This window comes from Polypterus senegalus, chromosome 2, assembly GCF_016835505.1.
Source record: "Polypterus senegalus isolate Bchr_013 chromosome 2, ASM1683550v1, whole genome shotgun sequence".
Taxonomy (NCBI): Eukaryota; Metazoa; Chordata; class Cladistia; order Polypteriformes; family Polypteridae; genus Polypterus; species Polypterus senegalus.
In genome coordinates this window covers 310,964,751-310,991,956 of record NC_053155.1, presented here as the reverse complement: position 1 = coordinate 310,991,956, position 27,206 = coordinate 310,964,751, and the positions used below count along the sequence as shown (strand labels likewise).

Below are 27,206 nucleotides of genomic sequence, written 5' to 3'. Positions count from 1 at the left end.
AGTAAAAAAAGATCGCGGCAGCAAAGTTTCTAGAAATACATCAAATAAGTGAACGCAGTGCTTTTCTCTCGTCTTTGACGTAATGAATTCCAGCCGGGATTTTTAAATAATGGGATATAGGCAGAGGTGCGAGTCCACTGACTAGTTCTGTTCAGCGGGGTGCTATGCTTTCTTTGACCAACCCTACTAGACGAGGCAAGCGTGATCTTACATATTTCACAAGTGTACGTGACGCCCACCTGCGGAAAATACGTGGCACGAGCAAATTTAAAAACTGAGACGTTACCAGTAGGGTCCATTATTTACTCTATTCCGGTACCACTCGTGTACGTGGCCCCCCATTAGAAGCCTGCCTGCCCGCAGTCGCGCCGCGCCGAGTAGTCTCGCCTTATGAATATGCAGATTAGGCTTGCTGAGCCGCGCCTGCGCACTACGGCTCAGAGTGTTTCCCAAGTGTTTGAAACTGGTATTTGGTTTTCCACGTTGGATCAAGTGGAGCAGCTACACAGGCTGATCGGCGGGGTCTGTTTGCAAGCCGAGGAGAAAAAGAGGACGCTGGATTGCAGTAAAATCGAGGCGTTTTAACCGGACACCGGAGCCGACTCGGTACGGAGCTTTTTTCTCTCTGCCTGCGGACTCTCTTTTTTTTCCTGACAGCCATTCAATGTGCCGCTGAGCTGGGAGTGAAGCAGATTTTGGGGCTGGCTGCTCTATTTTCCACTTAACAGGACCAGATGTAGTTGTTCTTTGCCTTCCAGGTTTTCTTTACCGGATCTGTGCTTGTCCCTTGCTTTATTTTTCATTTTTTCTGCCGCATCTTTGGAAGAAGGGACAGATAAAAATGCTGAGCCCTGCGAACGGGGATCCACTGCACGTTGTCAACTATGTGGAGGACTATCTGGACTCTGTCGAGTCCCTGCCTTTCGACCTGCAGAGAAACGTCTCCTTGATGAGGGAGATCGACGCCAAATATCAAGGTAAGGTACTCGAAACGCTGTAGCCGCCGACTTCTTTCTCTCGCCACCCCCCAGCTTCGGTGTTAAAGAAGCCCAGCAATCTGCAGCGTCAGTCCTGCGGGGCGGAACAAAAGATTTCGCCTTTTTAGAAAGAGGCTGCTGTATTTTCTTTTATAAATCGGAGGAGAAAAGCGGGCACGTTAACTTTAGTGTGCAGCAAACCGATGAAGGCACCAAGTCAAGATTACAGCCCGACAACATTCAGGAATGTACAATAGTCATGATGGCTGTTGACTGGGCACTGCTGTTTGGTGGGCAGGGTTGGTTCTCTTTCTCCTTTTGTAGAAGAAGCTTCGTCTTGTGGCTTTTAGTTAATATCCCTTCGTGCTCTCTCATTCTAACGATTGAACGAGTTTAATCAACTATGATGGCACGATTTAGCTTTAGTTTTGAAACGATAGAGAGATGTGTCTGTGTGTGTGTGTGCGCCTGAGAGAAACGGGGGGGTGGGGGTCGTCATTGATAAAAGTTTAAATGAGATGCGACGCTACAAACAAAAGCGGATTTAGTGTTAAACATAAACAAGGATCTTATATTCGACGTGGACAAGAAATGCAAAACGTACGGATCCCCGGAGCCGGCACAGCCGGCTGACAAAATTGTGTGGTGTGTACGGGAAAAGAACCGGGGGGGGGCGGGGGTTGGTAAATCTAACATTGTACTGTTTTAATTCTCGTGCAAGGTTACATTTGGCTACGATCGCCGCATAAATAACGCGATTTGGCGACTATCGTTTTTGTTTATCACTACGTGCTCAGTCCGGAACTTAACCGCAATCCACTTTTCTGGTGGAAAGTCCGAGAGTTCCTCCTCTCGAGGGTTAATGTCGAGTAGGGACAATTGGCGAATGTCAGACGTGCTTGGGGATTTGAGAATCGTTACGTTTTATTTGTTATTTCTGCTATACTGGATTAATTTTCCGCGCGTTCGCCACAACTCTTCCTTTGACTCTGAGTGCGCCCTCCGCGCTTCACTACAACTGCGTCTTCATCCATTTAATATACACCGGACGTATTTGCATATTTTTCATATCCCCGCCTGTTGATAGTAGCTATTGGTTTGAACGTGCTGAACCGTCCCTTCCAGTCTGCTCTCTCCTAGTTGATTGGCTGTTTTTTTTTTTACGGTGTACTCCCGCCCCGTGATACGTTACGGGGGCGGGGCGTGTGGCGCTGCTCTCCATCTTAACCTCCTATTGACAGTTTGTTGTACTGGAAGACGGTACTAAATGGACATCGGCGTTGTCATTGGTGCGCTGTCATGTCGGTCATCCTGTTAGTTCCGCCTTTACTTCGCGAGAACAATAGCATCCGCGAGTGTCCGGGGCGGGCCGGCCGGCGTTGTGTGCGGGAGGGCTGTGATGCAATGCGTGTTTCGAATAGTACGAGAAGGGAGAAAGAACAGTCAGTGCGAGGGCGAGTAGGCGACATTAGCGCGCTATCCGTTTCTTTGTAAGACGACGCTGTCTTTTGCACCCGTCGAGAGCGTTGTGAGCTTGCGTATGGATAAAGCATTGATGAGGTTTCCTCGGTAACGAATTTGCGTAAACCCTCTTCCATTTTTTCCGTGCCTCGTCTATTTTTAACGTTCGTTGCAAAGTGTGGGGGGAGGGAGGCGGAAATGATGCGATTATGCTAGCACTACGATTCCCTCCTTTATATTTTTTCCAGTTTGAGACCTCGGGCATATTTCGGTGGTCGGTGATTTGTTTCTACACACGAGCTGCCTGAGAATGAAATAAGAGATCGGGCACGCATGCGCTATTGTGGGCAGTACTCTTAAGGACACCCTGGTCTTGTTCCGCTGCAGGGCTGGAAAGTTCGCTCTGTGCTCACCTAACTTCTCAAAAGTGTAACGTTTCGATTATTTTTTTAAATCATTGTTCGTTAAAAGACTCTTCCTCTTCATCATTTTCCGATTCTACGAGGGGTTGATGTACCTGATCAACCTTCACTCAGCAGCTCGGTCCTTCTTTTTCTCCTCCTTCCCAGGCCAACCGTGTTTTGCTCATTTGCCTTTCTGCCCTCTGTCAAGCGACACTGAAGTATACAGTGCAGAACTTGCTGAATTCATAAAGGCTTCATCCGGATGGGAAAGGTGCTATATAAATATTTCGTTAATAACCATTAGACTCTTAAATAATGTTCATATTGTGCTTGTCCGTTAGTTCGGCTCAATATATAATGTATATGTGCAATATTAACGTCTATTATTGTCTGTAAAGTTAAATTTATGTGGTGCCTCCTGATGTGTAGGGTGTGTGTAGAGATAGATATAAATATAGAGCTATATAGATATCTCAGAATAAAGGTTTACACTGAAGGACTAGGGCGCATGGTGGCCTGTCGACAGACTCTGACGGGTTATCAGAGGATCAACAGAATAAGCAAATTACTTCGTTTATTTGTTAATCATTTTTTTAAGGTCTTAATTAGTGCAGGGTCACAGGAGACCCAGCGCTGAATGAGACCCCACTCCATCCTGCGGTTACTTATGCCCACACTAGGCCAATTTACCTGACCGCATGCTGAATTTTACAGGAATCGAACTGGGGTCTGACAACAGTGTGCACCACTTGGGAGTTTAAAGGTTTTTGGACAATCTGCCTTCACAGGTTAGTCCACAACTGTTAGTTTTGTTAATGTTCTGATACCTTCTGAGAAACTGTCGGAGAATCGGGAAAGTTAATTACTGTGTTATTTACCTATTTATGATAACAGCACAGGGGATGTAAGGGATGGAGAAATGGAATCCTCCACTTCGCCATATTGATTTTAGGTTGGCCCTAAAGAGGACCGTTAGCTTCTTCAGCAGCCGCTTCTGCCATGCAGCTCGTGTCTTCAGCAGTGTCCCACACTCCCAGGTGCTTTTCCCATTCATAGGTGCTGCCTGGCTCTGCCTCAGTCTGCTCAACCAAGTGCAGAGGCAACCTGTATGCCAGTAAGAAATCTTACAAATGAGTGGAGACCATTCAGTCCATCAGGCTCGTCTGTCAGCTGGTAGCTAAGCTGTCTCAATGTCCCATCCAGATACTTCTTAACGTTTGTTAAGAGTTTCTGCTTCAGCTATGTGCCTCCATAGTTTTGTTCCAGATTTCCACAACTCTTTGTGTAAGAAGTGCATCCTCGTCTGGAATTTCCAAAGAGGAAATAATCAGTCTTGTATCTGGACTCAGTGGCACCTTGGTATCCCAAGTGTATTACCATTCTTTCCACCAGCTCTGTAAGCCAATCCAAGGCCAGGGTCCCCATCTGAGGCTCGCTGGAGACTATACACCCAAGCTGATGGACTCCAGGGGCATATGGTTAAAGTGCTCGTTGGGTGCCCTGTCTGCACCCAACATTCTCCACCCTGCTCACATGCCTGCCTTTAATAGCTGGCATCTCCAGGTACCCCCACTTTCTCGAATATGTCATCAACCACCTGAGGAACATGTCCCGCTCAAGTCCGGACCCAGGGGCATTACAGTATCCTAGAGCAAGGCTTCTTAAACTATAACTTTTAAACAAAAATTAATTGCAGGTCACCACCATTGAGCTGTGACATACTGTTGTATTAATGGTTTGTAAAGTGGGTCGTGATGGGTTAATTAAGCAATCGACATTCCCCCAATGATCGTCCTCAATTATTAATCCCCGATTATGCTTGACTAACCAATTTTCAATATTAAACAAACCCAACGCCATGACAAGTTAGCTATGAGTCTCCAAGGGGGATGGGTGACCATCCAGGCATTGAACAAGAACATTAAAAAGAACAATATTGAGCTGCATCAAAAAAAGATTTAAGAAACCCTGTCCTAGGGCAAATTCATTTATAAGAAGTAATCAAAGTGTGAGTAGGAAAAAATGGGGTTCACACTTGGGTATACCTGCATAAGATGAGCACAAAAGTTTGACAAACAAAAGGAGACCACTCACTCCATTTCCCACACGTTGGCTTGACTAATAGTGAAGATGTTCTCATATCTCATTCATATTCTTCTTAAAGGTTCTCAAGGTTTCTGCTTCAACTCCATGTCTCGTAGTTTGTTCCAGAGTCTGACAACTCTTTGAGTAAAGTAAAGCTTCCTGGCTGCACTTCTTAATTCCTATTGGTATCCTTGAGTATGTGATTCACCATTTAGTTTAAAGATCTGCTACCTCGTGCCCAGTTATTACCCTTGTTCTGTCTGGGCTGGGTGGGTTTTGTCCTCCGGACATTTTTGTTCTTTATTTCGACTTATACAATTTCTTGTATTAGGAATTTGTTAGTTTTTGCGTACCCTTGGGGTCAGAGCACAGGGTCGGCCATTGTACAGCGCCTCTGGAGCAGTTGAGGGTAGAGTAGGATCCCCTTTGGCAGTAACAGGGATTCGAATCGGCAACCTTACAGATACCAGCACAGATCCTTAGTCTGTCAGGTTAAATGGTGACCCCATTTCGGCCAAATGTTAGTGTGGCGTTTTGCATTAGTTGGTCCTGAGAGGGACTTGGTTTGTTCCTGCCATTCATTCACCAGCTACTAGAATATGTTTCAGTTCCTCTCCACAATAATTAACTGAGTTTAAGGATATTATTTTACAGGAGACCAAGGAAAGAGTCACAGAGCTGAAAAGGTCAAAGGGACAACCTCCAACATTCAAATTTCAAAGCCAGGCCCACCCATAGTTCAAACGCGGCACACGTTGAATCATCAAGAAGGCTTACAGCCAGAGGAGGAGATCATACAGTCCATGTGTCACACATATCATCGTTGAACAGGCCATTTGTGTAATAGCTGTGTTTTTATTCACAGTTTTTATTTTTAAATATTATCAGCCCCCCCTTTGTCTACTTTATCTACTTGTCATGGTAGGCTTTCCCCAGAATTCAGCACTGTTGTGCCAAGTGTTTTCTGTGCTGAGTGCACTTCCCTTTAGTTTCCATTAGATGGCCTCGAGTATTCAGTTTTAGTTTTAGCTCGGAAACATTGCTGGGCTCCTGGATGCCTTTGAGAGTTGTGCAGACCTGCGCTCGCGTAGCCATCTCTGCGCAGACCGAAGACGCTCACATGCCTGGACCTAAGGTGGTCTAATGATTTAAGTTGGCAGCATACTGGGTAATGACGTTGACTCGCAATTTCTTGTAGTTTATCATTGCAAAGGTTTAACACATTGACTGCCACAGTGAAAACAGGTTAATTAGTTCCTGACACAAATGTAAAATTGGTAAAATGTAAAATTAATCTTCTTCTTTTGGCTGCTTCCGTTAGGGGTTGCCACAGCGAATCATCTTCTTCCATACCTTTCTGTCCTCTGCATCTTGTTCTGTCAGACCCATCACCTGCATGTCCTCTCTCACCACATCTCTTAGGCCTTCCTCTTGCCTGGCAGCTCTATCCTTTAACTCTCTCCCCCCTACCAGTCATACTGCCAACATTCAAAGTTCTTACCCTCAGTTCCACTCTCTTTACCTTCCTCCTCCTCCTCCTCCTGCCTCAGGACACGCCTCCCCCCTCTTCTTCTCCTTCGGCCAACAGTAGCCCAATTTCTGCCAGCACCCTGTTGGCTAACAGTACTGGTGGCAGTCGTTGTTAACCCGGGGCTCGACCGATCCGGTATGGCAATTTGTATTGTTTTACAGCCATGGAGATTTAAAAGCTAAGGCCGATTCAGATTCAAGTGGGGTATACCACATTAGCTAACCGCAATTTTTTTTTATTTTTATTGATTTTATTAAAATCAAATAACATTCCATACACAACTCGAAGTTTTAAAAAAAACAAATCGACTCACCACCTCTGAGAAAGAGAGCTAGGCCAGCAGTGTAAAACTTTATACTATTAAAGACAAATGAATAGATAAAATAATAAATAAATAAAGATAAATGGAGTAAAAGATGGCAGAGAATCTGCTTCCTCAATTTAAATGCTTATTCTAAAATGTTATTGATTAGATCCTGCCAGGTTTAGAAAAAGTGTTGTACAGATCCCCTTAAGTGCAAATTTGATTTGTTCCAGTTTCAAGCAGTTTATAACATCTGTGTGACGGTGCGGGTTTTGCTGCATGCTCCCATTGTCTGTCCGGGAGCCCTTGAACCCGTCACCGTCGGTAATGTTACCGATGAGCTCGGCAGTGAGGCACAACAAATAGAGCAAGGGGATGGTGCAAAAGCGCTTTTATTAAAAACCAACAACAAAAAGAAACAGTGTTCGAATAAATAGTGCGATGCATCCATAAGTCTTCAAATGTCTTCAATAAAAAATCCATTAAAACAAAAGTGAAGTGGAATGTGACAGAACCTTAAAGTGAATAGCTTCACAATTACCCACTGCTCAGGAAAATCTGTTGGCTGTGAACTGCCAGAATTTACAGTGGCTGTGAGGTGAAAAAGGACGAGGCACACGACAACATAAAAGGAATATGCAGACAGCACAACCGCTCCACGTGCAGCAGCAGAGCAAACTATCCTGCCGAAAGGTGTTTGATGGTCAGCACGAGGTCAGAAAACAATGGAAAAAGTGATTTTTTTTTTGCATACTTTGTATGGGACAAATACACATTTACGTATCCTTGATGTACCCCTCTACTCCACCATTTAAAATTCTCAATCAAAACAATACCGACATGATTAAAGAGCACAGTGTAGACTTTCTTTTAATGGAATCTGCATACATTTTGGTCTCTTTAGCTCCTTCCATCCTCAAGTTGAGTGTTGCCTTACGTCATTGATTTAGAGTCGAGAGGCAGCCGGACACATCATGTCTTACTTGGAGGCACTTCTGGGCCATAGAGAAAGTATGGAGGTCCCTCCCCTGATGACACCCGATAACCCCGACAGGGTTGTCAGTTGCACCTGAACTGCCATGTGAGGACCACTGCCACCTGGCATACGGAGAATGGAACTGTTCGCAATTCCTGGCGATTGCTGTGCCATCCATTAATTTATACCAGCTGGGTACAAATTTATTTTCTTGTCCATCTCTTGTTCCTCTCAGGCCTCTCATCTGAGTACAAAACCATCCCCTTTCCCAGCCTGTCCTCTTCCTACAACATGTATTGTTATCCAGTATGTGAGACATGACATGAGAGAGAATAACACGTTTAAGGATAACTGTGTGTTGTACATTTGTGAGAGAATAAAGCTTTGGGTCAGATTTGGGATCAATTAATAATGAAATAGTAATGTATTTTATGTATACGAGGGGGGGGCAAGCTAAACTTAGAAAATGGAATGAACTTTCACAGAACTGATCACATCATTTCTCAATGTCGTCTCCACCCTTCTTCTCAATGCACTTATGCCACCTGTCTGGAAATGCCAGCAGAATAAAAGGTTTTCTCTCATCCTCGCCACCACTTGTGCACCACTTTCTTCACATCGTTTTGAATCGACGACCACCTAGATTTTTTTGGATGGAAATCCCATGGTGCCAAATCTGGCGAATAAGGAGAACTGGCAATCCCTCAAACTTCAATTTCTCCAGACAAGCCTTGGTGTTCTTAGCAGTGTGTGTGTCCTTGAGACAGCAGTCCCTGCCACTTGGATTAAATAGCAGGCTTCATGTTGGTCTCCAGCAAGTCACAGGAACTTGCCCTAGTGACTGGAGTACCCCTCGGCAAGTAGTGTTCAATGATAGCTCAAATGCTCGAGTGGTAGCTAGGACGAGACAAAAACTTTTATTCTGCTGGAATCCAGACACTTCTAGGCACGAGTGCACTGAGAAGAAGGCTGGAGACGACACTGAGAAATGATAGCGTCGGTTTTGTGAAGGTTAATTCCATTTTGTAATAAATCCCATTTTCTAACTTTAGCTTGACTCCTCCTCATATAATCCTTTGTAAATACAGCTGTGCACCACATAACATTTGTTCAGACAACTTCCTATCGTATATGGTCTAATAAAGTTATGAAAGGATTTAGAAATCTCAATTGGAGAAATGGACTGAGCGAACATTAACAGCTTCCCGTATTCAACCCCAGAATTGCACTGCTAGTACTGTACTGTACTTTCTATCGTTATTTTAATATGAACTTTGCCTACTTGCATATCAAAAGTTTACTGTGTAACCGTGTATGCTTTGACTCGTAGGCTCAATCTCGCTTATTGAGTTGTTGCATTTAGTCAACAACAGACACACTACAGTATCTCATATAGCCTTACAAAGTAGTGTATACAATTCGGTGTTTGCACAACGTCCAAATCGTATAAAAGTTCTCTTTCATAGAACATGTCGTGTATGTTAAGCAGCGCATACCTGTATTCCAAGGAATAAAATGGATATAAAACCAAATATGACATTAATAACACAGGATACAAACTAATATCAGACATTAAACTCCAAGTAAGCAGGGAAATATGTGAAAGTCGACGTTCTCAATGAGAATAAGAAATAATAAACAGGAAAAAAAAAAAGAACAAAGCCAAGAACAAAGAACACAATTTTGTTTATTATGCCTACATGTAGAAATATACGGTAAATGTTGATGTTAGAATCGCCAACGATGATAAGGATCAATGAATTCGATGAGAATGGATTTCATTATCAGGCTTGGAGTCAAACCCTGGAAGGACAATCGGCCACTCAATGGCTATCCATTCCAGCCTGACCACTAACTACCCTCACTTGAGCTGCGCACTGCTGCAAAGAAAGGGGTGCTGTGACGATGCGGGTTCTGCTCCATGCTCTCGAACCTGACACCGTCGGTAAGCTGGACAGTGAAGACATCAACAACGAAGCAAGCGGATGGTGCAAAAAGGGCAGAGTGCTTTTATTTAAAAAAGCAAAAACAGTGTCCAAATAAATAGTGCAATGTCAAATAGTTCTTAAACGAATGATCCGTTAAAACAGGTGAACTGTGGAGGTTAAAATCCAATAAATAAATCCTTTTTAAAATGAGATTAAAACAATGGCTGGAAGCAGTCATGTCTTAAAACCACGGTGCTTTCTTCTTTCTACTGGCGGCTCCCCTGCTTCTCCCATACAGGGAGTCGGCCTACCAGCAAATGCAGCTCCCTCCTATTCTGGTCCGGTAGCCATCTGATCCCTGGCTACGTAAGACTCCAGCCGGACCGAGACTTGGGTTCCCTCCCCAGCGGCCAGGGTGCTCATGCTGGGGCTCAACACGCCCAAATCCTCCTCGACTGCTGCTTCCTTCAACGGCAAGTCATCTCCTCCGCCGGTCACTCCCAACTCCCCAAAACTGCTCAGCTGGAGCGACCGCTTCCATCTGCCATAAACCCCCCGAGAGTTGACCAAACACTCCTCCGGGGCTCTCCTTCCAGCTGCATTTCCTTCCTGCTGCATTCAACCTTCAGCGAGCCTGCTCGCACTCTCACTCCAGCACCGGCTTTTTTCCTTCCTGCTGCCTTCTCCCTTAACCTCCGTTCTCGTTCTTTCCTTCTTTCTCACTCCCTTATCCGCCTCGCGCTTCTACTATATGTTACGGGGACGTGGATCAGGTGTGGCGATTAGCAGCTCCCGGCTTTAATCACAGATGTGCCCGGGAACTGCTCTGGCCATACTACCATGCCCTCCTCGGCGATTATCTATAATGTGGTCCAGATGTAATTATGCAATTTTCATTACGCTATAACTTATTAGATAGATGATAGATAATTTATTAATCCCAAGGGGAAATTCACATAATTAATTAATTTAATTAAATTAATTAAAATATTAAGTTTATTACATAGAAAATCACCCAAAAAATCCTGGACCATCGCGAAGTATGCAAACTGATGACATGAAGAATCGTCTTCGCGCCGAACTGGAATCATCCCCGCATAACTCGGTCATCCAGACGATCTGGATCTGCAGAATTAGATCTGGACCACCCTGTATTTAAAACTGGCCTTTTCAATCTGATCTATGACCCGCTACACCACAGGTGCGTGGTATGAAAGTACCAAAAACCCCATTTTTAAAACGGTACGGTCCCAGCTTTTTTTTTAATTTGGGTACCAGAGGTAAATGATCGTTTTAAAGTACCTCGCATTCAGTCATTTATTAGAGTGATCAAAACCCCAAGGGGGTCTTTGTTCTTTTTACATGTATTATTCATATTACATCTGGCTCGAGTCACCACGGTGGGGGTAATCTGCTCTTTGAAATTATATTTTTATATAACCGCGTCAGACACTTCAAGGAGTGAACGTGATTTGCGGAGTTTAGTGTAGCAGGGAGGCGTACGATTGTGTGACTGAGGAGGAAGCCCTGCATGTTTGCAGGCTGGGGGTACTGAAGCAGCTGTGAGACCAGAGAGTGGGGGGACTTCGCTATTTGTGTCTGAAGTTGGGGGTCGACACTGAAGTCGCAATTTTAATACCAATCAGCACTGGACTGGAAGTACAAACAGATGTTGCTGGTAGTGGAGCTTTGATCCAAAAGGTTTGGGAGTTACAGTTTTCCTTTAATTGGAATATGAAGCAAAATCTAAATCCTGGATGGGAAAGTAGGGAATTACAGTCCTGAACAAATAAACAAAACACAATGAAGGAGAGTGGGAAACGATGAAGAAGTGTCAAACCAAGGCTAACATACGCAGAGAGCAGCGGCAGCAAGCTTGTGCCAGCATTACAATACAGTACAATACAATTTGTTTTTTGTCCAGCCCAAAAATCACACAAGAAGTGCCGCAATGGGCTTTAACAGGCCCTGCCTCTTGACAGCCCCCCAGCCTTGACTCTCTAAGCCACGGGCATCGAACTCCAGTCCCGGAGGGCCACAGTGGCTGCAGGTTTTCATTGTAACCATCTTCTTAATTAGTGACCATCCATCCATCCATCTTCCAACCCACCATATCCTAACTACAGGGTAAGGGGGGGGTCTGCTGGAGCCAATCCCAGCCAACACAAGATGCAAGGCAGGAAATAAACTCCGGGCAAGGCGCCAGCCCACTGCATGGCACACACACAAGGGACAATTTAGAATCGTCAATCCACCTAACCTGCATGTCTTTGGACTGTGGGAAGGAACCCACGCAGACACGGGGAGAACATGCAGACTCCACACAGGGAAGCAAACCCGGGTCTCCTAACTGTGTGTGAGGCAGCAGAGCTACCCACTGTGCCACCGTGCCATCATTAGTGACCAGTTTTTCCTACTACAGTGGACCCTTGACTTACAAACTCAATTTGTTCATGAGGGCTGGTTGTAACTCAAGTTGGTTGTAAGTCAAGACTATTTTTCCCATAACAAATAATGGAAATACCCATAATGCGTTTTGAACCACAGCAACACTTACTTAACCTTTTCGTAATAAAAAAGGGTTGTATAATGTGCATGATTTACCAAAACACCAATAATTTTTCTAATATACTAACCAAAAGGTTATAAAAAGTGCCCAGCCTACCAGAAACAACAATTTCATACTATACTCACCTTTTAATTTGACATCTTTGGGCTGCAGGAGGAGAATGAAACGGAAGTTTGTTATTGTGTAGAAGGAGCTTCCTTATGCAAATCTTTTCTTTGTAAAATTGTCGAGATGCTGGATTTCAACATGCTGTACATATTAGCGAGATCGGTCACACGAACACCACTCGCATATTTCCGCGCGATTTCCTTCTTTGTTTCGATTGTGATCGCTGTTTCTCAAGTTAATAATGACAGTAGTCGAGCACTCAGTTCAAACTGAACTGTGAACTGCTGTAATAATACACTCCGAAGCAAGCCGGTGCTGACTCAGCCTGATGACATCATCATGTGCCGCGCCAGCCCGCTAGCTAACATCCCTTAACAATCGCTTTCTTTACCTTCGTTACCTTCTCTTTCTTGCTTAGCAATTATGCGTCTTGCTTGCCATGGTCTTAGTGAATTATACGAGGGGGGATCCAAAAATAACGAAATATTTTTAAAAAGTGTTTAATTTTCTGTACAAAATACATTTAGTCTCCTTCAAAGTACTCTCCATTGGTGGAAATACACTTATATAACCGTTTGTTCCATTGTTCGAAACATTTTTTAAATTCGTCTGAAGTAATACCCATTAATGCTCTGGTCGTTTCTTGTTTTACCTCTTCGACGTCAGCAAAACGCCTTCCTTTCAAGTCTTTTATCATCCGAGGGAACAAAAAGAAATCACACGGAGCTAAATCCGGTGAGTAGGGTGGGTGGTTCAGGGTTGTCATACCGTTTCAATAATAATAGTTTCTGCAACACTTTTTTCAAGAAGAAAACAATATTTCACTGCCGCACGTTGCTCACGATAATCGGCCATCGTAAAAAAACGACGCTTGCACGAAACTACTTTTACAAAATTCACTGCACACAAGCACAACCTTCCAGACTGATGACACTTGGCAGACTGACTTGTGAGGAGTGTAACTAGATCGCTCTAGCGGCCCAACCACGTACTACAAGTACCAACCTAACAACAACAAAATTCCGGTTATTTTTGGATCCCCCCTCGTATATATAGATAAATCACTGCACTGACCGAAATTACGTCCACAAACACGTATCTGGGCTCCGACTGACGCTTACGAACGCTCTCGGCTGTTTGTTTACAATCGCACAAGTGGATACACGTGACCGCATTCGGGTCGTACCGCAAGATGTTGGTCGTAAATCAAGTTGTTCACATGTCAGGCCGGTCGTATATCAAGGGTCGACTGTAATTAACTTCTTTTGCTTTAGTTTTATTTAACTTGACTCGGCCAAACAATAAGGAGACACAAAAGAAGCCGCCACATGACCAGCTCACCTGTGCCCATCACATGATATCTGAAAATAAAGAAAGGGGACGGCCTCAGAAAGGTTCATCTCTCAGGTCATCGAAACATTTTAATGGTCTTCTTAGAAAAAATAGAAAATCAACAGTTTTGGAAATGTCTGCTGTGGCAAAATGAGAGCAGCAACAAGCCATGGAATTAAATAACGAGTTTAATTAACAGCAAGAATTGGCTTCTCATTAAGAAACTGGTTGGAGTTTGAAGCACCAAGTCAGCTGGTGGTCTGTCAACTCGTTTCACGTCTCATTTCTGTCATTTAATGAAGAAAAAAATCAATTCGGAGGACTGAATCCTTAAAAACAGGGCTATTAAAATGAAGGGAGAAGAAGTTCATTAGCAGTGAAAACTGGTCACTGGTTAGGAAAAGGGTTAGAAAGAAAACCTGCAGCCACTGCGGCCCTCCAGGCCTGGAGTTGGCCACCCCTGCTCTAAGCGTCACCCTTCCTCATAACGTATCTGGTCACCACCGCCTGCGTGGAGTTTGCATGTTGTCCCCGGGGTCTTTGTGGATTTCTCTGTCTGCTTGTTCTGGTTTTCCTCTCGCATCACAGAGTGGTGTGACTGTGCATACAGGTGATAAAATGACATGCCACCCAGGCTTGGTCTTATCCAAACGTCAGATGCTGACAACAAAAGTTTTGGCCCCACTTGACCAAGAAACAGAAATGGGTTTGTAAAATAGAGAGATGGAGAAGTGTGGGTTTTTTTTTTCCCCACGATTTTTCATAATTTGGGTACTGATTAGTTTGGATTTTTTTTTCCGATTGTCCTAAAATGTTTTTTTTTTTTTTTTTGTTACAGAGATTTTAAAAGAATTGGACGAAAATTACGAGAAACACAAAAAGGAGACGGACCCGGTGCAGAAGAAAAGGTTGCAACACCTCATCCAGAGGGCTTTGATCCGCAGCCAAGAACTTGGGGACGAGAAGATTCAGATAGTGAGTCAGATGGTGGAGCTGGTAGAAAACCGAACCAGACAAGTAGACAGTCACATAGAACTGTTCGAGACCAATCCAGAACCCAGCGAGAGCATGATCACGCCCGGCAAAACCAGTCAAGAGAAATGTCGAAACGAGAACAGCAACACCACTGAGAAGCCCAGCAATAAGCGATCGAGACGACAGAGGAACAACGAGAACCGGGAAAACGCATCCAATAATCACGACCACAGCGAGGAGATCACAGCTGGCACGCCCAAGGAGAAAAAACCCAAAACCTCCAAGAAAAAGAAGCGTTCCAAAGCGAAGGCGGAGAGGGAGGCCTCTCCGGCAGACCTGCCCATCGACCCCAACGAGCCCACTTACTGTTTGTGCAACCAGGTGTCATACGGGGAGATGATCGGTTGTGACAACGACGAGTGCCCCATCGAGTGGTTTCACTTTTCGTGCGTGGCACTTAATCACAAGCCCAAAGGGAAGTGGTACTGCCCCAAGTGTAGGGGAGAGAATGAGAAAACGATGGACAAAGCTCTGGAGAAGTCAAAAAAAGAGAGAGCGTACAACAGGTAGTTTTAGCGTTGAACTGTTTTATTTTGTGCAACAAAAAAAAAATAAGGACAAAAGCCCGCCGTAGATGCACATAACACCGATGAGGGACGTCAGCCTGGCAAGTGCAAGTGAAATCGGAAGAAAAAAAAAGAAGCGCTGGCATCTGCTCAGCCTGCAAAGCACACATGGTAACCTTGCCGTATCTACCTCCTGTGATGGCGGGTGAGCGAAGACTGAGGGCGACCCGAGTAATCGGTGGCTAAGCTGAGTCGTCTCAGCCTTTCCACGGATTATTCCCACCTGAGCACGGGGAATCGAGAAGTGGAGTATGGCAGGATTCCGCAGCCTGTCTGCTCTCGTAAACGAAGGTCCGGGATGCACTTACTGAAAGGAAACTGACCTTTGGTCCAAAGGGTGGCATATCATGGGCTTTTGCTTGTCTGTCTTTTGGAAAATGCCAACAAAGCAATAAGATTGCACGCTCATTCTGGAACGTTGGATCAAAGGATTCGCGGGATGCTGAAAGGATAAAAACTGTTGTTGTGTTTACAGGCCGTCAGTATTTGTTCCGCTCTCACCGTTGCACTACACAGACTACAGGGTTTCTCTCAAAAGACGATATTACAGATGGCGCTGTCTTCTCAACTCGCATGCCTGAAGGGAATCTGAAGCCGGGGAGGTGCGGTGCCTACTGGAACGACACAAGAAGTGAGGAAGGACGGTAAAATGAAGATGGGCGCGAGAGAAGCTCCTCCCTCGCAAGCTCATCTTCTTCAGATGCTCACTCACGTCGGGTGGAAAATCTAAAAGGACGGCGGGATTGTGCAAAATGCACGTGCACAACGGAACGGAGGCGGCAGAACTCCTCATCAGGCATGTGTCGAAAACGAAGGCAATCTGCACAAACGTGACCGATGGCGATTTATTTTTTTATTTTGTTTTTTTTATTTTTTTTTTAATTTTTAAGAAAAAAATGTTAAGTGTGACCGGGTTACCGATGTCACTCTTGGTGACAGTGACTGACACAGTTCTTTATGCAGCAATATTTTTGTGATTTTTTTTTTTTTTTTTTTTAAAGTCATCTGTGTACTTTCTTTGCCGACCAGAATTTTTTTAATGTGAAGTATACAAATCACAGAAGTTCATATTTTATTTAGAACCTAAAACAACACACACAAATGGACATTTTCTGGTATATTGAAATAGATAAAGGAACGTGTTGTAAAAATGTACATTTCTATTGTGAAATTGCACTTCCTGTATTATAGGCCACTTGACATTGTATCCGTGTAACTTTATTCTTGAACACTTTAGTAAAGAATGTACAGATGTGTTATTGAGATTATTAAAATAGAGTAAATGAACAGTTTCTCTAAAACACACCTGATTGCTGGGTTTACTTTACGTGACCGGTCACAGAAAGGGTGAAGTGTTGGGACACCAACTGTGTCATTGAATAAACTCCCCAACAAAATGCTCACCTCTTGGTGTCTGTGCAAATAACGGGCTGTTCACCGGAGATTTGAGGGTCGTTGACTGGAGCTCCCTCTGGCGGGTTGCTCTGATCACAAAATTTGCCTCCAGCCGGGCGTCTTAACGGTGCACGAAACCGGAGGGGGTGGGGCGAAGTCTCCTCATTGGGTGGTTTCTTGGAGCTGTAAGGAGAGAAAGAGAAGAGAATGTCAGTGACAGCGCCCCCTCTCGCCCCGGCGGATTATCACATACCTCGATCGAGATGATCGATGTGCATGCGCGACACTCTGGACTGGCGTTGAAATTCAGGAAAATGGTATTTTTTGTGCAGGTGCAATAACTCAGCAACTGTTATTTTATATACCTTTTAGCCTCCATAGTATTACGTTTACTGCAGGAAAGAAGATAAAAACATGGAATTTTTTTCATCAGGAAAACGTTCTTGCAGTCATATGAAAAAGTATGTGAACCCCTCTTAATTCTCTGATTTTTGTTTCTCATTGGCTGAGCTTTCAAAGTAGCGACTTCCTTTTAATATCTGACATGCCTTATGGACACAGTAGGATTTCAGCAGTGACATTAAGTTTATTGGATTAACAGAAAATATTCAATATGCATCCTAACAAAATTAGACAGGTGCATAAATGTGGGCACCCCAACAGAGATATGACATCAATACTTAGTTGAGCCTCCAGTTGCTGTCCTCCTATAGCCTGTGATGAGTGTCTGGATTCTGGATGGAGGTATTGTTGACCATTCTTCATACAAAATCTCTCCAGTTCACTTCAATTTGATGGACAGCCTGCTTCAAATCATCCCATAGATTTTCGATGATATTCAAGTCAGGGGACTGTGACGGCCATTCCAGAACATTGTACTTCTCCCTCTGCATGAATGCCTTTGTAGATTTCAAACTGTGTTTTGGGTCCTTGTCTTGTTGGAATATCCAACCCCTGCGTAACTTCAACTTTGTGACTGATGCTTGAACATTATCCTGAAGAATTTGTTGATATTGGGTTGAATTCATCCGACCCTCGACTTTAACAAGGGCCTCAGTCCCTGAACTGGCCACACAGCCCCACAGCATGATGGGACCTCCACCAAATTTGACAGCAGGTAGCAGGTGTTTTTCTTGGAATGCGGTGTTCTTCTTCCGCCATGCAAAGCGCTTTTTGTTCTGACCAAATAACTCCATTTTGTCTCATCAGTCCAAAGCACTTTGTTCCAAAATGAATCTGGCTTGTCTAAATGAGCATTGGCATACAACAAGCGACTCTGTTTGTGGCGTGAGTGCAGAAAGGGCTTCTTTCTCATCACCCTGCCATACAGATGTTCTTTGTGCAAATTGTGCTGAATTGTAGAACGATGTACAGATACACCATCTGCAGCGAGATGTTCTTGCAGGTCTTTGGAGGTGATCTGTGGTTGTCTGTCACCATTCTCACAATCCTGCTCATATGTCGCTCCTGTATTTTTCTTGGCCTGCCAGACCTGAGTTGGTTTAACAGCAACTGTGCCTGTGGCCTTCCATTTCCTGATTCCATTCCTTACAGTTGAAACTGACAGTTTAAACCTCTGAGATGGCTTTTTGTAGCCTTCCCCTAAACCAGGAGACTCAACAATCTTTGTTTTCAGATCTTTGGAGAGTTGCTTTGAGGATCCCATGCTGTCTGTCACTCTTCAGAGGAGAGTCAAAGGGAAGGAAGCACAACTTGCAATTGACCACCTTAAATACCTTTGACCACTCATGATTGGACACTCCTGTCTATGAAGTTCAAGGCTTCACGAGCTCATCCAACCAAGTAATCAGCATTGAGCAGTGACAGGCATTCAAATCAGCACAATGACAAGGGGACCCACATTTGTGCACAGCCAGTTTTTCACATTTGATTTCATTTCATACAACTAAATACTGCGTCACTAAAAATCTTTGTTCAGAAAACACCGCAGTACTCCGATGTTCCTAGTAAATGAAGGACACACCACTGTTATCTTTATTGTTGAAAGGAGAGTCAGTTATTATGCAGGCTGAGAGGGGGTCCCAAACTTTTTCATATTCCTGTATGTGTAAAAGAAACAAATACAAGCAGATCCGCTCGATTCAGAGGCTCTGAATATTCTGTAATAACTCTCGCTAGGATGAAGCAATCTGAACAAAACAACGTGCAATGTGCTCCTCAATATATGAAGCTTCAAACAAGCCGGGATGCCCCTGCGTCGGAGCAATGAGGTAGGTGCCGGACAGCTGTGGCGACGTTTAACTTCCGTTTGCAACTTCTGGATGCATCCCGCCTGTACCCCTTCACTTGGTCACTCAACTTCTCATCAGGATGGTGGTGTACAGTATTGAGCAGCGAGTCTTCATGGTGAGAACCTATTGGGTCACCGATTCGTTTAAACGATGTCAGAATCAACTAAATGTACACACATATATATATAGTGACAGACAGGCGGCACTGTCACCCCCTTGAACCCTCGGACCAGACACCAGATTAAAGTCCAAATAATGACTTTATTAATACAAATAAGTGCACAAAGCACCTTCACTAGACTTAATAATAAAACACAACAATACACAACAATTCCTCCACACCTCCCAGCAGCTCAGTCACCCTTCCTCCCAACTCGGCTCACTGCTTGGATCTCCCACAGTCCTTTTAAACTCTTTGACCTGGAAGTGTTTCTGTCCCTCAGTCCATGTGACTTTGCAACACTTCTGGGTCGGGTGAAAACTCCTTTTCTTCAGCCCGGAAGTACGTCATTTCCTCTGTCCCCTCGACTGGGAAGTACTTCTGGGCTATAAGGAAAATAGAAGACCCTGGTTCATCCTGCAGCATTCCCTGGCGGTCCCCACATTATCCAGCTGGGCTGTGAAGAAAGACTCCAATGTCCATGATGCCCTGCTGGAATTCGGGGTACCTCCATGTTGCAGGGAGGGGTCCATATGGCTGCTGGCCATATTCCACTATATACATATATATACAGTATATACAGTGCATCCGGAAATCATTCACAGCGCATCACTTTTTCCACATTTTGTTATGTTACAGCCTTATTCCAGAATGGATTAAATTAATTTTTTCCCTCAGAATTCTACACACATCGCCCCATAATGACAACGTGAAAAAAGGTTACTTGAGGTTTTTGCAAATTTATTACAAATAACAAAACTGAGAAATCCCATGTCCATAAGTATTCACAGCCTTTGCTCAATACTTTGTCGATGCACCTTTGGCAGCAATTCCAGCCTCAAGTCTTTTTGAATTTGATGCCACAAGCTTGGCACACCTATCCTTGGCCAGTTTCGCCCATTCCTCTTTGCAGCACCTCTCAGGCTCCATCAGGTTGAATGGGAAGCAGCCGGTGAACAGCCATTTTAAGATCTCTCCAGAGATGTTCAATCGGATTCAAGCCTGGGCTCTGGCTGGGCCACTCATTGTCCTGAAGCCACTCCTTTGATATCTTGGCTGTGTGCTTAGGGTCGTTGTCCTGCTGGAAGATGAACCGTCGCCCCAGTCTGAGGTCAAGAGCGCTCTGGAGCAGGTTTTCATCCAGGATGTCTCTGTACATTGCTGCAGTCTTCTTTCCCTTTATCCTGACTAGTCTCCCAGTTCCATCCCCACAGCATGATGCTGCCACCACCATGCTTCACTGTAGGGATGGTATTGGCCTGGTGATGAGCGGTGCCTGGTTTCCTCCAAACGTGGCGCCTGGCATTCACACCAAAGAGTTCAATCTTTGTCTCATCAGACCAGAGAATTTTGTTTCTCATGGTCTGAGAGTCCTTCAGGTGCCTTTTGGCAAACTCCAGGCGGGCTGCCATGTGCCTTTTACTAAGGAGTGGCTTCTGTCTGGCCACTCTACCATACAGGCCTGATTGGTGGATTGCTGCAGAGATGGTTGTCCTTCTGGAAGATTCTCCTCTCTCCACAGAGGACCTTTGGAGCTCTGACAGAGTGACCATCGGGTTCTTGGTCACCTCCCTGACTAAGGCTCTTCTCCTCCGATCACTCAGTTTAGATGGCCGGCCAGCTCTAGGAAGAGTCCTGGTGGTTTCGAACTTCTTCCACTTACGGATGATGGAGGCCACTGTGCTCATTGGGATCTTCAAAGCAGTAGACATGTTTCTGTAACCTTCCCCAGATTTGTGCCTCGAGGCAATCCTGTCTCGGAGGTCTACAGACAATTCCTTTGACTTCATGCTTGGTTTGTGCTCTGACATGAAGTGTCAACTGTGGGACCTTCTATAGACAGGTGTGTGCCTTTCCAAATCATGTCCAGTCAACTGAATTTACCAGAGGTGGACTCAATGAAGCTGCAGAAACATCTCAAGGATGATCAGGGGAAACAGGATGCACTGGAGCTCAGTTTGGAGCTTCATGACAAAGGCCGTGAATACTTATGTACATGTGCTTTCTCAATTTTTTAATTTTTAATAAATTTGCAAAAACCTCAAGTAAACTTTTTTCACGTTGTCATTATGGGGTGTTGTGTGTAGAATTCTGAGGAAAAAAATGAATTTAATCCATTTTGGAATAAGGCTGTCACATAACAAAATGTGGAAAAAGTGATGCGCTGTGAATACTTTCTGGATGCACTGTGTGTATATACAGTATACACGGTGTCCATAAAGCCCATGTGCAAATTGAAATAGTTGTAACTTTGTAAGTATATGTGACAGAAAGAATTTGTAAAAAAGATTAGAAAGCTTGATGTATCTAGTTTTTTTAAACATGTCCGTTGAACATGAAAGAGATTCTCCCAAAGTTAATGTGTGGTGTGTTTTGGGAAAACAACGAGTCATAGGGCCATTCTTTTATGAAGGGCGTGTTGTTAATGGTGATAGCTATTTAGAAATGTTGCAAAATTACTTATTCCTCAACTTGAACAATTAGGACTGATAGAGAATAAAGTGTTTCAACAAGATGGTGCTCCTTGTCACTTTGCCTTTGCATGTTAGACAGTTTCTATGTGAGAAATTTCCTAACAGATGGATTAGAAGAGAAGGACCATTTTGGAATATCTTCATTATAAAGCGCCTTTTTCACCCACCAAGCTATGTCTCTCTCATATAGTGCCTTTTCTGTCTCTGTCTCTTCCATACTGCCTATTCTTTCTCTCTGCCTTTGTTTCTCATGAAGATGCCATTTCCTAAGGCCCACTTGTCCAGTTCCAGACTAGATTTGTGTTCTCCTCAGAACCCCATAAAAGGTGAGGTGAGAATTCACGTGAAGTACAGTCCTCGTTATTTAGTTCGGGGGTGTCAGGCATGGCACTGCCACTCTGTGACCAATCGCTGATGCCAGTAGCACACATGATGCTGCCTTGATTGCATGTCGTTAAGTTTGCTTATTTCTTTACAAACACTGAGAGTTCACCAGGCTGCAGTTGATCCCATCTCCACTGTTGTCTTTCCTATAATATCCGTCTCAATAAAACATTTAAAGAATAAAAAAAAAATGAAGGTTTGTGAAATACGGACTTACTGTGGTCCACAAAACAAATTGAAAATCACTGGTTAGATGACGGGCTTCCTTCAATAGGAGAACATGGCGACCGACCGACCGACCCTCCAGGACTGTCTGAGCCCCCCCTTTGGCTGTCAGTTAAAAAACAAAAACGACTCAGCAAATCAATTAGAATGAAGGCAAATTGAGTCCGTTAAGTAAGCAGCAGCCATAGATCACTAAACTAAGAAAGTGGCCAGAAGGAAAGTGTGCAGCCAGTGCGGCCCCGCAGTTTGACGCCCCTGCAGACTCAAACTCCTCCCGCACTTCCTTCCCATTTCTCAGCCACAAACCCTCCATTGCGGTCAGTGACGTGCGGTGAGGATGATGGCTGGTGACTCCTTCAGAGTGAGATTTACAAATATTTGGGTCGCTTCTTCACTATTCAGGAGGCACATTGACTACTGGTTATGTTTCATATCTCATCAGCACTCTTTACACACACAGGTGAGGCGCACATTTGACTGAGAAAGAACGTTACGTTTATAGCGGCGAGAGGCAGCGGAGAGAGCGCAGTTACTCCTCATAATACACGTGGGTTCTAAGTTTGCCGTTGCAATTCCACAATTCATACTCATTCAAAAAAAAAATGAAAGTATTGAGAGGTGTACAAAAAAAATAATCGGATTTCAATTTTGACCTTTGAAATATTTAGTTGTTTTTGATGCTTCCATCCATTTTAATACAACAAAAGGATAACAATAAAAAGAAAAGAATACTTTATTTTTGGTCAAAATTTAGTTTTTCAATATTGGATTTTCTTTTCTTAGTCTGATCCCATTTTTTTATAAAATTTAAAAACCGTTTATTGTCTTATCTTTATTTGTAAATGAAGTCCATGCGCCTATCCTTCTCCAAACGTCCTCCTTATTTTCATCTAGTTTTAAAAGTCTTAATCTTCCATTTTGGCTGTCATCCATCCATCTCCTAATTGGGGGTCTGCTGGAGCCAATCCCAGCCAACACGGGGCGCAAGGCAGGAAACAAACCCCGGGCAGGGCACACATACACCCCAAGCACACACTAATGACAATTTAGGACCACCAATGCATCTAACCTGCATGTCTTTGGACTGTGGGAGGAAACCCAACGCAGACACGGGGAGAAAATGCAAACTCCACGCAGGGAGGACCCGAGAAGTAAAGTGACCATCCGTCCCTGTTTTCCGGTGATACAGTCCCCTTTATCGGACAACTGTCCCCACTCAGGAACATGTCCCCAGTTTCAGCTGGTTCACGTTTTTGAATGTATCTCATCACCACTACTCGGCGCGCGTGCGCGGTGTTTTGATGGAGGTTATGCTTTACCGCATCCTGCAACTTTGGCGAGAAATCACGTAATAAGCTTTCACTTTATACTCCGTGGTGTTTAACGTTCCTACTCGTGATCTGTAGATTCTAAGAGACGCACGCCGTGCTCTGCCTGTGCCTGTGCCTACGCGTGGCTTACTTATGGGTGCGACAGCAGCGTGGCGGCTCTTTTCTTCCACCTGTTCTTTCTGCATGTTGGCGCGGTGATCCCTGTGATTCAACAGGAGTGCTAAAAGGAAGTGTCAGTTCAATGATGGGCTTCAGCGTGAATTTTCGTATTTGCGTCCGACCCCAGATGCTTCTGCAGCGTGTGCGCCTCAAAGTTTTCCATCGGTAGTGGCAGGAGAACTTCGATCATGAAACACGAGGGGAGTAGTCAACGCTCCTGAAGCCGCCCCCATGTGTCCGGATAGCCCCAAAATATTCTAGTCACCTTACCGGGAAGTGAACCCAGGTCTCCTAACTGCGAGGCAGCAGTGCTACGCACTGCGCCACTGTGCCGCCCTTTCGTTAGTCAGTCGGAACAAAAAATAAAAATAAACGGACCGCTGCAGCGCACTTGACTTTCTGATGTCGTTAACTTATCGGCGCCTCTGCGTAGAAGAACAGCAGCAACGAGCACCTGTTGGGCTCACATGCGACCCCTTCAGGGCGGCACGGTACGGTCTTCCTTGTCTTGTGCCTTTTCACTACGGTTTGTGTCCAGTCAGAAAGACTAAATATGTCACACACATTCATTAAAGATATTAGCCAGACTGTGGAGAGTCAGGGTGAAATAATAGAATAATACGCGTGTCTGTAAACATTATATTGGCGACATACAGAGAGACAGCGACAGGCTTGCGCCGATTGCCTGCATCAGCCCCGTCCGTGCGTGAGGAGAGCGCAGTCAGAGGGGAGGTGAGGCTCATCGCTGCCGCACGTCCTCCCGTTTCTCCCCCGTATTCGAAAAGGAAATGCGCGATTTTGACTATAAAAATGATCAAAATTATTGGAACCATACAGAAAAGAAATGAATAGCACAGACCAGTGGACACGTTTATTTTATGTTATCATTATTAGTTTTTTTTTAACTTTTCATCGTGACAGGTGAAGCCTCACTGATTTCAGCTCAACCCAAAGGCGCTTTGTCAGACTGAGACGTGGGCACTGGGAGGGTTTGGTGACACGGAGCCTATGAAAATACAAAAGGAATATCTATATGCTTCCCGGGTCCTCCCTGCGTGGAGTTTGCATGTTCTCCCGTGTCTGCGTGGGTTTCCTCCGGGCGCTCCGGTTTCCTCCCACAATCCAAAGACATGCAGGTTAGGTGGATTGGCGATTCTACATTGGCCCTAGTGTGTGCTTGGTGTGTGGGTGTGTGTTTGTGTGTGTCCTGCAGTGGGTTGGCACTCTGCCCAGGATTGGTTCCTGCCTTGTGCCCTGTGTTGGCTGGGATTGGCTCCAGCAGACCCCCGTGACCCTGTATTCGGATTCAGCGGGTTAGAAAATGGATGGATGGATAGAAAAGGAATACAGTACTCCCACCCCAAAAATGAGATATTTTATATTAGTTACTTACCCATCATATGAAGGGTGTAGTGGTGGCTAATAAAAAAAATTACCTCCTGTTTTCGTGGGGAACACACATAAGAAATTTTCTGATAGAATTGGGGCACAATGGCGACAAATATAAAATGTTCATTAAAAAAATAAATGCTAATCCCCACGTCAAGTCATCCAGCCGTATTCTCACAAAAGGAAAGCACAGCCGGCCCTCGTGTCGCAGGTTTACGGTTCACAGATTCTCCTGTTCGCGGGGTTGTCTTCAGTAATTGAATGGAAATTTTTTCACAAGTTTTGCCACTGACTGTGGAACATTATAGCTGAGGCTCGTGTGGGCTAGAAAATGGAAAGGTTTAGTAAATCATAAACATATAAAATGCATGCAATATAAAAGTTACATTTTGTTAAAGGCTACAGTACACTGAAAGACTGCTGAACTGCACACTTTATCTGGGGGGCGCCATACGTCTTTGTCTCGAAGCCAGCCTCACATGGCGATTGTTCCATCTCGCGTTTCTCGCGTTTCTCACATCTTATTTAATGCCATAAACTGAGAATACAGCCATGAGCCCAAAGCCCAAAGCCTCTGAAAGTGTTCATAAGACACGACCTAGGATGGTCCGGGTCGGCTCCACGCCTCTTGAACCGACCCACCGATAATCATGAACTGAGATGAGCCGGGCAAATGAGGACACACACACACACATGCAGCAAAACAAAACAGTGTTCAGAAAGTGCAGTGCATCAAATCATTAAATCCATCCATCCATTTATAATCCAACCTGCTATATCCTAACTACAGGGTCACGGGGGACTGCTGGAGCCAATCCCAGCCAACACAGGGTGCAAGGCAGGGAATAAACCCCGGGCAGAGCGCCAGCACACCGCAGGGCACACACACACCCACACCAAGCACAATGTAGAATCGCCAAAGCACCTAACCTGCATGTCTTTGGACTGTGGGAGGAAACCCACAAAGACACGGGGAGAACATACAAACTCCACGCAGGGAGGACCGCAAAGCAAGCAAATACATTTAATTTATAAAGCACATTTAAAAACAACATTGTGTTACCTAAAGCTCCGTATAGGGTGGTCCAGATCTAATTATGCAATTTTTATTACGCTATAATTTATTAAGTTTATTACATAGAAAATCACCCAAAAAATCCCAGAACATCGAGAAGTGTGTGAACTGACGACATGAAGAATCATCTTTGCACCGAACTGGAATCGTCCGCACATAAATCAAAGTCATCCAGACGATCTGGATCTGCATAATTAGATCAGGACCACCCTGTACATCTACAGTGCCCTCCATGATGTCTGGGACAACGACACACATCTCCTTGATTTCCCCCTCTGCTCCAAAGTTGAAGTTTACAAATCAAATAATTCCGACATTTCGATTAAAGTGCAAATTGCAGATTTTCATCGAAGTGGAGTTGCAGACATTCTGGACACATAACACTTTTCTACACAGCCCCTATTCTAGTGCACCATCATGTTCAGGACAAAGTGGTGTCACAGGTGTCTGTGATTCCTCAGGTGGGTTTCATGGCTTCATCAGATACCTCGACTTGCTTCTACCCTTTGGAGTCTTTAGATACCAATGATCAACATGAGGATAAAAGCTGTGCCAGTGATGAGGTTGAAAAACAAGAAAAAAACGAATGGCAACATCATAGGATGACCAAAATCAACTATCTGGAATATCACGAAGAAGAAAGAACAGACTGGGGTGGGCTCAGTAATCACAAAGATGGGCTGGGAGGCCAAGGAAGACCTCCACTGCTGATGACAGACGAATCCTCACTCTGGTCAAGAAAAAGCAACAAACAGCTGCCTGACAGATCAGAAACAGTCTTCAGGGGGCCGATGTGTGTGTCAGAGAGGACTATCAGCAGAACAGAAACACAGAGGACACACTGCAAGATGAGCACCACAAAAACAGCATGGCCAGATTAGAGTTTGAGAAAAAGGACTTCAGAGAGCCTGCAGAATTCTGGGTAAAGGTCTCGGGGACAGAAGAGACAAAGATGAACCTGCTGTGTCAGAGTCATGGTCAGAGCAAAGTGTGGAGTAGATAAAAAGGAAGTTTCCGTGATCCAAAGCAGATCACCTCATCTGTTAAACATGGTGGTGCTGGGCATGTTATGTCTTGGGCACGTAT

General features: G+C 44.6%; 1 protein-coding gene across 2 annotated transcripts; it reads left to right on the top strand.

Annotated features, from left to right (window-relative positions):
• Positions 1 to 429: 429 nt before the first annotated feature.
• Positions 430 to 16,577, top strand: ing1 (inhibitor of growth family, member 1). 2 transcript variants are annotated; one of them, XM_039745904.1, is made up of 2 exons: positions 430 to 977; positions 14,514 to 16,577. In XM_039745904.1, the coding sequence occupies exons 1-2, from the start codon at positions 842 to 844 to the stop codon at positions 15,218 to 15,220; spliced, it is 843 nt and encodes a 280-aa protein (XP_039601838.1). In that variant the 5' UTR covers positions 430 to 841; the 3' UTR covers positions 15,221 to 16,577. The 2 variants fall into 2 exon arrangements, with proteins under 2 accessions (XP_039601838.1, XP_039601839.1); XM_039745905.1 differs by lacking the exon at positions 430 to 977 and adding an exon at positions 1,194 to 1,276.
• Positions 16,578 to 27,206: the final 10,629 nt, after the last annotated feature.

Coding starts and splice junctions, on each gene's coding strand:
- ing1 (XM_039745904.1), top strand. CDS start 842: ATGCTGAGCCCTGCGAACGGGGATCCACTGCACGTTGTCAACTATGTG. Junction 978..14,513: donor GATCGACGCCAAATATCAAG/GTAAGGTACTCG, acceptor TTTTTGTTACAG/AGATTTTAAAAGAATTGGAC.